The 17,848-nt window shown below is 47.9% G+C and overlaps 1 protein-coding gene across 1 annotated transcript in view; it reads right to left on the minus strand.

The window, feature by feature from the left end:
- SF3B3 (splicing factor 3b subunit 3) overlaps window positions 1-17,848 on the minus strand; it is a 45,870-nt gene that overhangs the window by 1,419 nt on the left and 26,603 nt on the right. Inside the window, exons 12-24 of the mRNA XM_070760565.1 lie at window positions 14,316-14,467; window positions 12,951-13,106; window positions 12,321-12,476; window positions 11,469-11,612; window positions 10,085-10,207; window positions 8,390-8,544; window positions 7,940-8,114; window positions 7,135-7,340; window positions 6,044-6,200; window positions 5,746-5,871; window positions 3,757-3,969; window positions 3,016-3,114; window positions 603-746 (exon numbers count right to left, since the gene is read on the minus strand). Of these exons, the coding sequence (XP_070616666.1) occupies window positions 603-746; window positions 3,016-3,114; window positions 3,757-3,969; window positions 5,746-5,871; window positions 6,044-6,200; window positions 7,135-7,340; window positions 7,940-8,114; window positions 8,390-8,544; window positions 10,085-10,207; window positions 11,469-11,612; window positions 12,321-12,476; window positions 12,951-13,106; window positions 14,316-14,467 (2,006 nt within the window). The remainder of the gene's footprint in view (window positions 1-602; window positions 747-3,015; window positions 3,115-3,756; window positions 3,970-5,745; window positions 5,872-6,043; window positions 6,201-7,134; window positions 7,341-7,939; window positions 8,115-8,389; window positions 8,545-10,084; window positions 10,208-11,468; window positions 11,613-12,320; window positions 12,477-12,950; window positions 13,107-14,315; window positions 14,468-17,848) is intronic.

The raw sequence follows: 17,848 nt of genomic DNA on the forward strand, positions 1-17,848 counted from the left end.
CCTCCCAAGTGGGGGAAACAGACCACCATTGCAGGTCGGAGTGGACCATTGTTTGGTCAAGCGTGTACGGTGTCCCTGCTCAGACCTCTAAACAGGCTGAAGCTTCAAACTGGAACAGAGGATGGGTCGACAGAACTGCCCATCTCCATCATCCCTTTGACCACGTCTGTGTGTGATCCAATCTGTACGTGATCCCCCCTTGGGATCCAGTCACATACAGACTGGATTCAGGCCTCCCTCTGAGGGACTGCAAGGGGCACGAGGGTCAACTGGGCAGAGGCACTCAAGAGGGCCGTCACTCTGGATGGACTCCAACTTTCACTTCCGGGTTTATGAATATATTTCTAAGTCAAGGATCATGTGATGCTACTTATGTGCCGTTTATTCCCGTCACTCTGGCCCTGGCAGGAGGGTAAGGGTCCAACAACAGCCAACCTTAAGAGTTCACAATGGAGCAGAGCCAGTCCTGATCCACTTGCAGGAGTGGAGGGCTCCTGAACCAGGCCCTCCTCCCTTCCGGCTCCATATTCAAAGCCTTTAGAGACTCACTAACCAGGAGGACAAGAGGAACCGACTCTCCCAGCACAGCATCCATCTCTCACCTCATGGGATGTAAAGGGAACCAGGATGCCGATGCCTCCAGACAAGGTTGTATAAACAAGCGACTCGGAACCTCCAGGGATAAGGGTCGTCTTCTGCAGAGACAGCACCGTTTCTCCTACGTGGTAGTTCATGATCACCTCAGCCTGGAAGTCAGATGGGTGGGGATTCAGACAATGCGGGAGGCTGCTGCCTTCTCCCTGCCCTTCAGGAAGAAGAATCCTTCCAGGTAAGAAACAAGACTCCTGACTAAGCACATGCTTAAGAGTGAAGCTGTATGAGGCCGAATTGCCCAACAACTCAGTTTCCCAGGAAATCAAAAATAAGAAAAACAGCTTTATTGGTCATGACAGTAAAACAAAAACCAGAAAAGGGAGGCCAGGTGGGCCTGCTGCTAAAAGATGTTGAGGCTAAAAGATGCAGTGCTTCTTTGCTTCCGGCTCCTCCCCAAGGGGGACTCTGGTTAAAGTGACCTGAACAGAAGAGGATGGAGAGGCAACTGAAAGGAAGGGCCACCTTCTGACATACGTCTCCAGAGCAGCTCCACTGGCCTCTGAGAATCTTGAAGGAGCCTTCATGTTATGCTACAGCCTCTTGAGAAATCAGAGGGGGAAAATAAAGCCACAGCCTTCAACATTCAGAAAGAAATTGGGGAGGGGGGGGGAGACACACCTAGGTCCCTACAAACTCTTCAACTTGATGCCGATAGCCAAACAAAGGTTTGGAGCAGGTTATTAAGAGTAACTTCATGATTATTTGGAAAGAACAAAGGGATGAGAAATATCAAGCCATCAGTTTAGTTGACACAAGAACACACATCAGAAAAATTGCGCTATGGCGAGCTGGATACAGAGTTGGCTGAACATGTTTACCCAAGTTGAAGAGAGATTTGCATGGAGCATCAATGCTGTGCCATTGAGCACATGTATGAATGACATGGACAAGGAATTACAAAACAAAATGATCAAATCTGCAGGCAGCGTAAAGGTGGGAAGGACAGAAACATCTTAGAAGTATCGTGACGAAGTCTAGGGGTGACCATCATGGCTGCATACAACCAATAGCACTGGGAGCCACCAACAGGTTCAGAACAGGGCTCAGACCCTTTCACCTTTCTGAAAAACTGGAGTAGTTTTGGGGAAAGGAACAAGGAGAATCTTTTATATGCTGATGACATAGCTTTCCTGCTAAGAAACATCCAAATCAAACAAGAAACACCTGGTCAAAAGAATTAAAGAAAAAGCAAGAACTCTGACCTCTTCCTGGGTGTCAAAAAGACTTCGGTCATGACCACTGTGAGGAATGGAAATGTCAAAATAACAGTTGATGATGAAGAGATCAATGTGAGAATTTATTTTCCTAGGATAGCAGATTGATCAAAGCGGTGAATGCAGCCCAGAAATAAAAGTACAGCAACGATGAGCGTGAATCAAGCAAGGAAAAGCCAGGACCTGAGTCTAACAACTAAAAACAGATTTGTCTGCACTGTATTGAATTTCCTGTGGCTGAACTCAGCTCATTCGAGCTGTTGCGTGGAGAAGGAACGCACACTCCTTGGACAGCAAAAGTGTGAAAAAGCAGGAACGGAAGGATAATAAAATCAGAAATATCACTGGAAAGCAAAAATCACAAAATTTCGCCTTGCTCTCAACCATGTCAAGGGGTCAAACGTGCTGGGTAAGAGAGTTTTGCTCAGAACAATTAATTGAGAATGTTTTGCTGAAAAAACTTTGCACACTGTCAGGAAAGCAGCCTTGCTCAGAGAATGGCTCAGAGCTGTTCCTGAAGATGAGAAATAGTCCCTCTTTGAGGGAAGGAGAAAAATAAAGTTTTAAATGATGAAAAGGTAGAGATTTTAATGGATCAGAAAAAGTATTCTAACAGCCTCTTGAATGGTGGAGCGGAGACTCACTTGAGGGACCACGGATTCTCCTTTCTTAGGTCTTAAACAGAGGCTGGGTGGCCTGTCTTGAGTTCCAGGACTCGCCCTCAAGCCCCCCAGATCCCATGATTCCAGGGAAGTCTTAGCTGTTAGGCTCATGGACTCACAAAGAACTGCACCACTCTGGAATGTGGCTCCTAATTTTAGGAACTACAACTGGTCCTGGTCCCTGTTAATTCTAATGTGTTAATGTTTTAGGTCACTTGGTGAAATGGATATCATATAAATTTAATAAATAAATAAAATTAATAAATAAATAAAAACATGCCTAACTAAGATGAAGTTGCTTTTGCTCTACTGTATAAAATCCATCATGTCAGCTAGAATGGATTTTTCAATCATTAGTTTTCTCAGGTTTTTAATGTAGTAATTTCTTTTTCCGTTATCTTAATTTTAAGTGGATTACAAATAATGGGGGAGGGGGGGGGAAGTGGGGAGGGTCCCAATAGAGCCACCCCCTGGAATGAACCTACTTTTTGGGATGCGCCGTTGAGGAGGCCTCTGTCCCATAGAGCTTTATTGCCGGTCGGGTCCTCATCGACCTCGTCATTTATATTGGGTGGCAGCCTCACCTGCATGGGAAGGAAAGGATTCACCCCACTGCTTGCAAATGAGTCTCAACAGAGCAGCCCCCTTCCCTGCCCCCTCAGCCACTGAGACAAGCCGGGAGCCTAAAATGAGGAGAGCAAAGGGCAGCACGGAGACCCTAAGCCAAGCAGTTCTCACCAAGAGCAACGGTAGCTTTTAGCCTGTGGGTTACAACTGGATAAAGTTGAGTCTCTGGGACTTTAGGGAAAGTCCCCTTGGTAATCAAACTTGGCTTTTCTCCCACCCTGTTAAGCAGGGGGCAGGATGAACTCAAGGGCTCCTCCTGAGAGCGGCCAGGGGTCAACTGATCTTGAGGGAACCTTCTAGTACTTCAAAGGCCCCTCTCAACTGCCTGCTTCATTTTCAACATCAAGCATTCCCTTCCCTTCTTGCTGAGAAGGGGGGCCTTGTCTTGGACATTTCCTGTTGCAACAACAAGCAATTCCCTCAGCCAGAAATCAATAGAAAAATGCTGCTAATTTATAATATTTGGAGGGGGAAGCTTTGAAGCCCTCCAGAACTGCCCCCTCCAAAGAATGAGATGGCCATGTGCTCTGGTGCCACCTGGATTTTACTGCTAAAATCCAAAGTATCACTGGTCTTTTTTCCAAGTCAGCCCAACTCACCACACAGATGTTGCCAAACTTATCAGATCCGGCCACTGTGTCATAGTCCAGGAGGCAGGCAGTGGTGACCCAGCGGGGGTGGGTGTCATCTGCAAAAATGATCAGCTGGTTTTCATGTCTCTTGTAGCGAACCCAGATGAAGCTTTCCTGGACATCAGACACAATCACTCTGTGCCCCACAGTCTGGATCCCACAGATGGAGTTGGCAATGTGCTGTAGGAGAAAGTGGTTCAGAAAAGGACTTGTGATGCCAGAGAAGGAACCTGGCCACAATTGAAACCCACTGGTCACTCTGGCCTGAGTTCATAGTTAGTAGCTGTTCTGTCTAGGCTCAGCAGTGACATAATAAAAAGCCACACACACACAAGGTATGATTTTTAAGAAGCTAAATTAATTACAAAAAGTCCCAGTATAAAATGATTATTCGTGTTCGCCCTAGAACAAGGACACAAGCACCAGCCTGAAGATGACAAGTGGGACCTCGTCGAAACGTCGCCAGAAATTTCAGAATCCTACACGGGAAGAAACCCGAATATGCCAAGACCATACACACACACACACACACACACACACACATGAAGGGATTGGATACTGTAGCCTAGAGGATAATTCTCTGCCTTACAAGGCAAAGGTTGCAGGTTCAAGTCCCAGTGGGTATGGCTAGCTGATGAGGCCAAAATAAGGCCGAAATAGATTTATCCTAGTTTCCCTTAATTTTCAAATTCAGCAAAAAAACATGTGACATATATATACACACATACATCATACATACATACATACATACATACATACATACATGCATACAGTCCATTCTGGCAGTGTTCCCGAGCTTATTGCCGCCGAGATAACCTTCATTCCAGAAACTCATTAATTCCCCTTTGGTGTTTCTGTCCATCCAACAAAACTCACTTTTCTGGGATGTTGATGCTGATTGCATTGTTTCAGAGCTGATTTAAAGCAGAAGTACTCATTTTTCTGTGGAGATCTCACACAGCCATGGTTACGAATGTTGTTCGCCACCCCCCTTGGCATGGCCAAGAGTTCCATAGAACTACTAAGGCCAAGACCCTTTCTTTTTTAAATAGTCTTGTCTAGAGATAGTCCTTCTGACTCCTGCATCTAACAGGGGTTTCCTTCGATTCCCCATCGTCCTCTGATTCGCTCACTACCATAACTGAGGGGTGCTGCAGTCTCTACCTGATCCTCAGTCCCTGAATCCACATCACTCTCACTCTCAGGGGACAAGAACTCTGGCCGAGGATACCAACACGCGTCCATCTCCTGGTCCTCGAAATCCGTGAGCAGCTGAGCCAGACGGGGACCAGCCACAACAGTGGTCACAACAGAAGAGCAAGAATAGGAAAGGCTGCTGGATCTCCGGGACCCCCTCAATTCTGGCTTTGGACTGTGCTTTGGACCACTAGGGCAAAAGGGAAGCCTTCGGGAAGGAGACGAGGCAACCAGGAGAGCCAGGCTTGCATACCATCCGGTCAGAAAGGAGACAAACAAGGCTACAGCATAAGGAACCGTCCCTCTCACCTGCTCCAGCCAGGAATAAGGCCAGCCTGCTCTGCAGCTCTACCCAAAGGCTGGAAAGTCTATGCCAGCATGCACACAGAGCAGCGGCCTAGCAAACCCCCCAGCAGAAACCTTGCTCTTCGTGCCTCCAGAGGGCGTTTCCAGAAATTTCCCACAAATGGGCTTCTGCCCCTCCAACCATAGTTCCAGGCCACTCTAAGTGGCACATCTGCTGGCCCTTAAGGTACCTGAGACAGGTGTGGCTACAGGGACCTCTAAACATGTGAACTGCATGTTGCAAGTTCTTAAGACTTCCCACAGTCGACACTTTCATGGGAACAGAAAAAGGAGATAAAACCACGCTCCATGACCCATACTGAAGGAACCCAAGACTCCCACAGGCCAGCCTGGAACCCCAAGCCTCTTGTCTGCCAGTGAGCTTTGTAGTGGGGGAAGGGCCGGCGGCCATACCTTATTCTCACACTTCCGAAGCAGCTTCTTCTTGCCCAAATCATAGACTCGCAGCAGCTTCCCCACGCCAATCAGCACCCTCCCTTGAAAGGGGGCAATAGCTGCGGGCACCTCCTCCACTGGCGTCTGGAGGTAAAGGAAGAGCAGGCCCTGAGAAGCTGAAGCCCAAACTAGGCTTGGGAGAGAGCCTTCAAAGGTGCCCAGGTCGCAGGCCCCCTGCCCCAATGTCAGCTCTGCCCCATTCTATGGGAAGGAACCCCCCCCCCCCCACCTCCACAAGACCCTGCGAGGATCTCACCTTGTGTAGGAACTCCAGCTTCTCACCATTATTCACCAGCTTGTAAGTGTAGACAAACCCTCCGGCAACCGAACGCGGGTTCAGGATGAGGTCTTTGGCCACGCCCACCAAGACATGCCAGTCATCGGCCGTGTTGGCAAAGCGGCACACGGCCACACTGAGGGCAAGCAGAGGAACAACCGGGTCAAAGGCAGCAAACCACCGCCCTGAGTTGGTTGAGGAGGGCGGCAGAGAAGTTTCGACTTCTATGCCATCCAATCCTGAAGGACTCAGTCTAATTATTAAAATAAATAAATAAAATAAAGCCCTCACTTTTGGGAAGGGAGGAGAGGAGGCCGCAGGGGAGAAGGAGAATCTGCAAATAGGGCAAAATGCAGCCATGCAACCTGTTGTGGGTCTTCCAAGATCTGGCCACACCTCACAATCACTTTGCAAGCTGCATTGGTTGCCGTTTGGTCTCCAGATGCAATTCAAAGTGTTGGTTATGACCTACAAAGCCCTACATGGCTTAGGACCAGATTACCTATGGGACCGTCACCTGCCTCGCGTATCCCAGCAGCTAGTCAGATCCCACAGTCGGCCTTCTCCAGGTCCCATCAGTCAGGCAATGTCATCTGGCGGGGCTAGGGGAAGGGCCTTTTCTATGGTGGCCCTGGCCATTTGGAACCAACTCCCCTTCCTTCCTGGCCTCTTACCTCTGCCAGCAGGCCTAGGGCCGTTAAACATCTAGCCCCAGCCTGTAGTATGACAGTGGTGTGAGTTGAGTAGGGCTGTATGATTTTAAATTTGGGGTTTTAGATGACTTTAAATATTGGACTTTGAATTGGTTTTTGTATTTTTATATGTTGTCAGCTGCCCTGAGTCCTTGGAGAAGGGTGGCATATAAGCCCAATCAATCAATCAATCAATCAATCAATCAATCAATCAATCAATCAATATCAATTTGCACTCTCAAAGCCAAAAGAAAGTCTTGGCTCTTCTGGCTTCATCAGAGCTCAGGCTCTCAAAGGGAAAGCCCAGACCTTTGTGTGTGTGTGTGTGTGTGTGTGTGTGTGCGCGCGCGCAGGGGAATCCAGAAGAGCTGGGGCTACCTGAAGGCAGCCTCGTTCTGCTCCAGCTGCACAAGGTCCAAAGTGTTTCCCTGGATGGGGTTCATCACCCTGACCACCGAGGCCCACTGCCCGTTTCCGGCTTTGGGAGCCCCAAAAATGGACTCCGGGAGGTTCTCGTTTAGGAAAGCCGCTGCCATCTCTGCCGCAAGCTCCCTCTCATCTTCCCCCGCGGCTTCCACCATTTCCTGTGAGGAGAGAAAGGGGGAGCATGGAGGTCACGCCCAGCCGGGGCTTCTATTTCCCAACCCAAAGGCCTCTGGTGCCTTGGCCTGACGCTGGAGCGGGAAAAAGTGGCTGCACGCAGGAGCCAGAGACCCTCCCTCCAAAGGGAAAACCCCACAACGCTCCACATATTTCTAAGGTGTTTCTAAGTTTAGCGGTATCTGCACAGTCTTCTTAGAAGGTGCTCAGCAGCCCCGGAAAAGATCAGGACCCCTGACCTCCGGAGAGAGCATGAGCTCCCAAGAGTCTCTCCCTCCCGTGTCCACTCCCTTCAGCAGCCAGCACCGGTCAGACCCCCAAGAAAGGAGCTGGAAGACAGCCCCAAAATGGACTGAAAGACCCTCTGGAAGAGGGAGGGAAGGAGCAGCCCCCAGAGCGGATCCCTTCTGGGCCCTCCCATCAAACAAGCTGCTTCTGCCCCTTTTCTGGAGAAGGGAATCGTTTCTGCACTGCAGCGCGTGTCCCTCTCTGATGCTGATGCCTAGCACCGTGACCAGACCCATCCGAGCAAAAGCCGGACAGAGACGAGAGGGGCAGAGAGGCATGGGGCTCCTCCAGCTACCTCGGCCATCTGCTGCTTCCGCTGGGCTTTGGTCGCCTCGGTGTAAGCATTGTGGTCAGTCTCGATGATGATCAGATTGCTGCTCTCAGGGTGGATCACAAACTTGCGGGGCGTGTATTGCAACGGGAAGGCAACTTGGTTGAAGACTGCGCCAAGCTTCTCCAGGGCCAAAATCCTGCGGGAGACAAAAGCCAGATGTTACTGCTGCCTCTGTGAGCCCCCCAGGGGAAGAAGCCCCAAATCCTGCTACCTCCCCAGGCTGCCCAAGGTGGGTGGGGAACACGTTTGCCTCTGCTCGCTCCTTTGGTGCATAGACGCGCTCTCTCCTCCCCCCCCCCCCCCGATGAAAGACTCCCTAATCGGAAGAATCGCTTCCAGCCCAGCCCCCACCTCTTTCCCCAGGAGGGCTAAACACCCCCATTTCCCCTGCTCTGCCCCATCTGCACAAACCTCAGGGTGTTGGTGGAAATGGCGACAATCCCCTCCGGGCACTGCTCTGAGGCGAAGCCAGAGGCAAACTCCAGGGTCTCGTAGGAGAGGGGGGTGAGGTGGAAGCGGGACTGGTAGGAGTAGCTCAGCCAAGAGCGGCTGGACATCGCCAGCACCTGCAATGGGGGGGAAGCAGAAAGGAAGCTTGGACGGCTTCTCCCTGGGGCTTCTTCCGCGCGAGGAAGTACCTCCGGGCCGATCCAAGATCCTGCTGACATCCTGGTAACTGACTTGGGGCTGCCCTGGCTGAGCATCAAAAACGTGTCTATAAATGACCCACATTTCATCACGAACGGATGACAGGTCAGGGTTTGCAAGCAGCTTCGTTCACAAACAACTTGGCAGTTTCGAGGTTCTGCAAGAGGAACCAGGTTGGGAAAGACTTCTTGAGGTCTTCCAATCTCCTGGGCTGCTGCGTAGGACATTAAAGGTGAGCAGCAGATGAGGGGGAAAGGTGGGTATTTGAAGCCTTCAGCACTGACCTCTCACTTGACTGACCAGCTATGCCCTACCTGAAGGAAGCTGGCTAAATGTAGGTGACCAGGCTGAGCTCGAGGGACCCACCAGAGATCTAAGTCCAGCCCTCCTTGAGTTCCACTGACTTTCCTCTACCACCAATCGGTCTTGACCGCCAGTAGTTCAGATTCTTCTTTAGAAGCAGCATGGAATAACCTTGTACTCATTTTGGAGCTCAGCCTGGCTTCCCAATTTCTTGTGCCTGACAAAACCTGCCAATGAATCTTCACATTTTCTGGCCTCCATTTGCAGGTTTCTGAAGTTACTATCAAGTAACAAGTAGTCCTTGATTAGGAACCACTCCTTTAGCAAGCTCAAAGTTATAAGCTGAATGAGGAGTTATGATTGGTCCTTCCAATTGCAGCTGTTACAATGTCCCAGAAGTTATAGAACTGCCATTTGTGACCTTCAGGCCAGCTTCTGACAAGCAAAGTCCACAGGAAGAGGATGAGAAGTCACGGTCATGTGACATACACTTAGCAATCACACACAATTCACTTAACCATAACCAGAACAGCTGTTGTCAGTCGGTGTGGTCACAACGTTTTGATTCTGGTTCCTATTTCAGTCACAGCTTGGGGTTTCCTGTCCAAAATGTCTTAAAATCCCCAGCACTTGATCATAATCGTAGCATTTTCAAGAACAAGCATCGTACGGGCATCCCATCTCATCCCTCCTGTACAAAGAGGCTCAGACCACTTTGTTTTTCCACCTAAACCTTTCCAGAGAAGCTCCTCTTCCCTCCTCCCTCCTCTCCAACACTTTTCCTGCCAGCTGTTTGAACAATTACAAACACAGCTGCTACTTTTATTTTGTATTTGATAAAAAATGATGCTTCATAAACACTATGCCACTTTAAAAATCCCCAAAATCCCGTTTCTGGTTGTTGTTTTTTTAATTTCTATCTTTGTTTTATATTTGTCTGGTTTTTTTGTCTCCTCCGGTTGATTTACTTGCCTGTTATTGCTACCATTATTATGATTATATATATTGTAAGTTATTTTTGTAAATACATGACGTATGTAGCTTTTAAAAATAATTTTTTTTAAAAATCCCCATTAATATCCTACCTCCCCCGGGGGATGGGGTGGGGTGGGGGCTTTGAGGGCGACCCAACGTGCTCCGTGGCATCACACTCACCGCTTCCTGGCCTTGCATCCGGACTCTGAACAGCTTCACAGGGCGGGACCCAAGGTACCTGGTCCTTGTGTCTGACAGATCCCCAGTGACAGGATCAAGGACAGTCCGAAGGAGTACACCATTCTAGATGGCCCAAAGGAGAGAAGAACCAGTTAGCACCCGGGTCCAAGACATTTATCATTTCAAGCTCCCCTGGCTTGAGCAGGAACCGCTCCTAAAGTATACAAGCACTTCTAACTTCTCCAAGTTAAGAAATGAGGCATTCTGAAATGCAGCCAACAGCAGCCGAAGCTTTTCAGTGAAGCAACGGGACTCTTCCCAACACAGAAAGTCCTGCCCCATAGGAGGGGGGCGGGCGGGAAGGGCAGAGAGCAACAGCATCTCATGGCCAGCCATTCATTCATTTGGAGAGATCAAGGGGGTCTCTTCTTCTTTCCCAATAGCAAAAGCATTTAGACATTTTTTGTAAAGTTCTCCCCAAAATTCATGATTATTTGATGGCGCAGAAAGTCCCACTTAACGTTGTCAAACACTTTCCGTGTGTCTAAGAGCTAAAGAAATTGTTAACGATGAAACAAGTTTTCAAATTCAAAAATGAACAAGACAGGATTGTCCACTATCATCATTATAATTAATATTATCATTATAATTAGACTATCAAATTAAAGGTACAGAAATAAAGAAATAAAGGTACAGAAATAAAGAAAGAAATTTATAAGATCCAAGCATTTGCTGTGTAGGCTAATGGAAGTATTGGTGGACTGAATTGGCTGGTTTAAAAATTCTCCTTACAGCAAAAAAGGTGCAATCATTTATCAGGTATATTAGAAATGCTCAGGGAAACGCTCAAAAATGGAAAAATAAAGATGTCCCCACAGAGGAGGAAATTTTATTCAAAATTCTATCATTTGCAGAGATGGACAAACGGATACTAGAGTTGAAGGACAAATCGGATACAGATTATTTTGAAACCTGGAATAAATTATACAACTGGATAGAAAAAAGAAGAACCAAGATTACATGTTAGCAGTGGGGAGGTTCAAAACCTAATTCAAATTTAGATGGATACTGGCAAAAATTAATAGAAAAAAGGAATGATTAATGTATATAGGTAAACTGGATAGTCTGTCAAGTACTTTTTTCTTTTTCTTTTCTTTTTCATTTGTTTGTATTATGTTTGTATGTTGCATTATTATATGTATGTCTTGTTTTTAACTGTACTATAAATTAAAACATTTTTTTAAAGAATATTCTTTCTACACCAACTCAGGAAGCTCAAACTGCTGAAGGAGCTGCTGACATAGTTCTACAATCATTGAGTCTTCATCTGCACGTCTCTAACTGTCTGATTTGATACTGGAAAGAGTCCCTGGGGCTTCCTCACCTGTAAGCCAATGTTCAGGTACAAAAACCCAATGGAGCCCCGTTCTCCCAGGTCATCTTGCTTCTCGGCGCCACCCATTTCCACGATGCACAAAGATTCCGGCTGTGCAGGGAGAGCCTGCATGCTCAGAGGCTGCAGACAGTCCTAAGGGGGAGAAGGAAGAACCCACCGTTACTCGGGAGCATGGCGGGAGAAGCCAGCTGCTCCTTCCAGGGGAGCCCTGCTGCATTAACGGGCCTTCAGAGCCATTGAGCGCAAGAGGAGAGGCAGCTATTTCCCACTCAAGTGATGCTTTTAATTTTTTCATGGACTTCTACTGGATAAGCAACATTCTTTTACTAATGTTTCGGAATCCTTATTTGTGGCTAGAAATGTGTCTTTCTTCCAGAATGCCCAGAAGCAGAGGCTGGGGAGAAAGATGGCGTGCTAGGCATTTAGTAAGATAGGACTAGACTGAAAGAAATTTTTTTGGGGGGGTTGTCAAACAGCTCTTGCAGCATTTCCAAGATGCTCCCTTTTTTTAAGCACCCAACGTCAACAGGCCCCACACTCAGCATATTCTCATCCACAGAAAATGAAACTTGCAAAAACATTGCATGCAGCACAGGGGGGAAATGTTCCCAGTTCAATCATCCCTGTCGGTCGTAGGAGAGGGGAAGGTCTTCAAGGCAGCGTGAGGCTCCGTCCACCACCCGGATGCCTCCATTTCGGTTCTTTTACCCTCTGTGCATGCACAGAATGCCTCACGACCTGCTCTCTGACAACCGACAGGCACACTTGAACTGGGAGCATTGCATGCAGCATCGGTCTTCAAACACGAAACCAGCACGGGACGTCAAGGCCGCCACTTACTGAGGGATCGAGGGAAATGATCCGTACAGTGTTGTCTACCAGCCCAACTGCAAGGAAACGGGAGCGCTGCTCTCCAGGTGGAACGTTCGCCAAACTCATGCACACCACATCGGCCGACATTTCCTTCCTTTCCGTGTATTCGTTCAGCTGTCCTGACTGGGAGACAAAGAGACAAGAAGAAGCGGGTCAGCCAATGAAATGGGAAAGGGGCTCGACTGGCAAGGACTCTCACTGGCGTTTCGGCTGCTTGGCATTGCATCCTTTTGAGGGTCCTGCTGCCACTTCCTTTTTTGACAAAACTGGCCCATAGCATGACCATCACAAAAAATAGTTGCAAAACCAGATCAGTCGTGTAGGTAATCTGCGTTATGACTGTACCAATGTACGACCCTAGTAGCGGCCTCCATTTCAGTTGTAAGTCAAGGATGACCCATATCTCCAAGCCGTCCATTTTAAGAAACTGGGCAATTGTAAGAAAGGCCACCACTGAGCCCACAGGCTCCCAATGACTAACAACAAAACGTTCGGGCCCTGCTCAGAGCCCCCAACCAACACCCAGCACCACCAACCTGCTGGTTTGGCCATTCCCGGTTACCACCCAGCCCAAATCTTCTTTCTATGCTCACGTACTGGATCCATCTCGAAGTAAACCAGCTCTCCTCCAGTCAGTGCGATCACCACTTGTCTCTGGTTCACGGCGCATTTGACAATGGTTTTTTTCCCAGGTGTTTTCCATTCGTTAACTCGCTTATCTGCCCTTATATGCCTGATGCCGTCTGGATAGACCTGCAGGGATGCAACAAAGAGGCTCTGAGAAGAAGCTCCTCTCAGGGCAAGACCCCTCGTGGTTTGCAAAGAGCGGGGCAATTCTCTTGCGGCTAGTGACCATGGAACTTCCCATTCCAAGTAATCTAGGAAGGAGGACCTGCTCAGTAGCCAGCAATTTGAGAAGCACTACACTTCTTTTAAAAAAATAATCCCATGAAAGCAAACCTGAATATTTACTCTCTCTTTTTTAAAAACAAAGATATAACAAAAAGACATTTTCAGACGCATCTGTGAGCGAGGAAATTGGGAAAGAATGGGTAGTGTTTTTCAGGCAGGTGTCAATTGACTCCATTGATAGTTAGCTCCTTTTTTAGAAGTTATTTTTTTGGTAGCGGGCAAGTTCCCTATTTTGCACAGTTTAGAAATCTGTATTATTCAAATCACAGAAACAACTGAAAAGCAGAGTAACTGGCAGCCATCTGAAATTCATTTAAATCAGAGGTTCCCAAAATGTTTCAGTCCACCACCACTTGGTGCTAACAAATGATCCTCACCGCCCCCACCCCTCCTCAGGTGAGCGTGGCGTGGTGGTCAGGTGACCGGATGGGCGTGGCCAGGACGGAAGGAAGGAAGATGGTAGGAAGGAAGAAATAAAGATGGATGGATGGATGGAAGAAAGGCTGGAACCCCACCCATCCCACTGGTTTAAACTGGGCATACCAGCACTATGCTACTTTCTTCCCTGGTTGCAAGCCAGCAGCTGTTAATCCAACCCTAAAACGCATCCACATCAAAGTAATATTCCCGTCAAGAGAGCCAGAAGATCCCATGGCTGCCTTTACCTTAGAAAGAAACAGCCTATCTGTCAATCCTCCTGGGGAACCCAAGCAGAGATTTGAACAGATGAGCTAAATTAACACAATCTGGCAAGACTGAAAGCACCAATTTTTCCCATCCTCAAGTTGAATTGTTTGCTCCGTTCAGGGTGATCTTCCCTCTGGCTGAGAGGCCACTGGGGCTGCTGCCCCTCTTGTCTGAGTCTTTCCTAGGCAGCATCTCTTCTCCCCTTTCCTCAGGATTCCATCACACCAGCAAAGATGGAGGGGGGAAGAGCCCCCCCCCCCCAAATCACGTAACTGCTTCAAAAGCAACCCCCCCCCCATGAGGAATAGTTTCCCTTAGTGGACGAAGCAAAAGGGCAAGGCAGCTGTGCAGCTGAGGCCTTACTTGCACCAGGGCATCGTCTCCCAGCAGTGAGCAGGACAAGGTGGGCGTGGTGCCAAGGAACCCTGAGTCCGTCACTTCCTCCACCGTTTCTCCAATAGACAGGACAAGGGTGGCATTGACGAAAGACACAATGATGTACGCATCAAACTCATCTGGTGAGAGAAGAGGAAGGAAAGATTAGCGGGGGATCTGCGATGCAAAGGCGGCCCAGAAAAGCTCCTACAGCACCTCGGATCAGGCACCCAAGGGGAAAAGGTTCAGCCAGGCTGATCTTTGGGAAACCAAATTTAACATCAGGTAAAGAGTATCAGAAGCCTCAGGCGAGTCATTCATTTCTGATGTGAACCTGAACACTGAGAGCAGTTTCCTCTGAAGTCCAGAGCTGAATTCCTAGAACAATCACATGATGGGGTGTCATCAATCTGCAAAACCGTCAGGCTTATTAAAAATCAGAGCTGGAAAGAGACACGGAGGCCCTGGAGTTCAGGGATCTAAATATCGGCCTCCGGCCAGTAGAGGACACCCTGGCTTGGGCTTCAGCACCACCAATGAAGGGAAGTCCTCCCTCTCTTGGGCCGTTGGTTCTACTCTCAATCTTCCCTGATTCTTAATAATCCTTGGAGAGAGCAGGAGGCTTCTCTGCAATTGATACTCCATCGGAAACTACGTAGATGCAGATCTAAGGGCCTGGGTGGCACAGGCAAGACACAAAAGACTTTGCACAAAAGACTTTAAAAAACCGCACAGCTCCTGTGCCTGATATGCACAAATAATGCACATTCTCTTATTAGAAGTTAAGTAGGTGTATCAACCAAGGCGAATCCCATGAAGCTAATCCAAGCATGAGATCGGGTGGGTGCTCTAGTCCCAGACAAAGGTCACCACCATCACACAGATCATCACACAGCTCAAGTCAGAAAGGGAATCACGCCGTGCAAAGCTGCAGTCCAGGTTGCCATCCCTTGTTTCATTTATTTATTGGATTTGTATGCCGCCCCTCTCCGGAGACGACATACCAAAGAAACATAACAATGCATCTAAATTCAATTTACATAATTGAAAAAACCTAAAAGTTCTAACATAATTAAAAAACTCACTCTGGGAAACACACTAAAACACTTGTTGGTGAGGGAGGGAAGATCTAATGATCCCAGGCATAGATGAATCTTTGAACTTTTTCGGAAGGCAAGGAGGGTGGGGGCAGTGCAAATCTCTTAGGGAGCTGATTCCAGAGGGCCGGGGCCCCCACAGAGAAGGCTCTTCCTCTAGGTCCCACCAACCGACATTGTCTGGCTGATGGGACCCTGAGGAGGCCCACTCTGTGGGACCTGACCGGACCCTGGGATTTGTGCAGCAGAAGGCAGTCTCGGAGGTAATCTGGTCCTATGCCACGTAGGGCTCTGTAGGTCCTGGGTAGGAAACGTCCACGTGGAGGCCATGGCCACTGCCACCAGAAGCCCAGGGCGGCCCCTCTTTGAGACCAATGTTTCCCAACCGTGGCAACTTGAAGATATTTGGACTTCAACTCCCAAAATTCCCCAACCAGCGAATGCTGGCTGGGGAATTCTGGGAGTTGAAGTCCAAATATCTTCAAGTGTCCATGGTTGGGAAACACTGTTTTAGACAACTCCAGCAGAGAAGTAGCCAAGGGTTGGGAGGGTTAGGGTGGGAACTGTGGAAGTTCTTCAAAGGTCTGGTTAGTGAGGCAAGAGAGATCAGCAGGGCCTCAAGCAGGCCCTTATGGAAGATCAACGTAGCCTCATTCACAAACCATTTTCCACCTGAGGCAAGAATGGAAAAGCTGTCCAAGTCAAGGATGACCAAGCAAGTCACAACGTATTCTTGAAGAGGACGTGCATCTGTCAATCCAGCTAGTGTCTTGTTACATCTCTTTACTAGCTCAAGATTAAGCTCCAATATAATCTTTGGGCCAGCAATCAGATGACACAGGAGGGGAGGGGGTCACAGTCTCAAGGAGTCTCTGACTCTGTCGTCAAATAACAGCCCCCAGAGCCTGGGGGGATTCCATAGGGGCAAAGAGAAGGCCATCGTCTCCTCATTGCAGTAAGGGGCTGAAGGACCCTGGGAGTCTCCCAACATTGTTGGATGGAGATAGATATGCAATGTTCCACAGTCATGGAACTCTTGACTTTTTGCTGACATCTGGGAAAAAACTTCCACTGCAAGAATAGATTGGCTTAACCACCATGTGATTTGCCTAATGACTTCCACATGGAAATTCCAGGCACAACTGTGGGGGCTAGTGAAGCTACCTGTATACAACTTTAATGCCACTTAGGTCAGGGGTGGGTTCCAATTTTTTTTTTACTGCCACTCTGAGTGTGGCTTGATGGTCATGTGACGGTGGGTATGCCTTCGTGGTTATGTGACTGGGTGGTAATAGCTTTGCAGTCATGTGACTTGGTGGGCGGGGTCAACTTGACGTCACTCAGGTTAAGAGTTAGGGTGCCTGGCCTCTCCTTGCCTCAAAGGCCTCAATGAGATACAATTTCCCTATCTTTTTACTACCACTGAACATCCAAAATATACTGTTTAATCCTATATATATATATATATGCCATATGTGTACATACATATAACACACAGGCACATAAAAACATACATTATCTATTATACATACTGTAAGTGTATGTACACACACTCAAAGAGAGAGAGAGCGCACTTCTAAAACTACACATTCAACCTCGCTCACAGCATTTGGGGAAAAAAGAGTCCACTTTCTGCCACACATTTAACAATAACTTATGTACATTAGAACATTACACATGCCTTCAGATGTTCTTCCCTAGCTTGCACATCACTGTTAGGGCCAGGAAATGGCATGGATTGAGTAAAATGCAGTGAAACTCACTTAACAATGCTCTTGCTTAGCAACCAAAATTTTGGCCTCAATTGTTATTACAAATCAAGGACTATCTCTGCATGGCATTCCTCTGCATGGCAGCTTTGTCCTAAATAAACTCTTTCTGGCAATTTTCCTGTCTGTTAGAGGCACCAAAATAATCCAGACAATGTAAGGTTTCCTGCTGCAGCATGGGGAGGACTAGATGACCTCTGAGTCCCAAATTGCTGTGCTCTTTCAAAGTGTCTTCTGAAGCCACGTCTAATAGCAGGGTTTGTGGTGCTTCCTTCCTCTTCTTCCTCTCTTCTCTCCCTTCTTCTTTTTCTCTTCCTCTCTCTTTTTCTTTGTCTCCTCTCTCTCTCCCCTTCCTTTTCCTTCCTTCCTTCTTTCCTTTGTCTCTCTCTCTTTCTCCTCCCTACCTTCCTGTGAAGAACCCCTGAAGGTCTTGGATAGTAGAAAAAAAGCAGACATTTTGAAACTGAGAACATGCCCACTGATGATCTGGCATCCTTAGAGCTCAACTGTTGAGTAGCTTAGTCATAGTTTAGCAGCTCTCAACTCAAATTCTGTGCACGTGGGAATCCCCAAACAGGGTTTCTTTCTTTCTCCTTCTTTCTTTCTTTCTTTCTTTCTTTCTCCTTCTTTCTTTCTCCCTTGAATCTCCCCCCTT

This window comes from Erythrolamprus reginae, chromosome 9, assembly GCF_031021105.1.
Source record: "Erythrolamprus reginae isolate rEryReg1 chromosome 9, rEryReg1.hap1, whole genome shotgun sequence".
In the NCBI taxonomy this organism is placed as follows: Eukaryota; Metazoa; Chordata; class Lepidosauria; order Squamata; family Dipsadidae; genus Erythrolamprus; species Erythrolamprus reginae.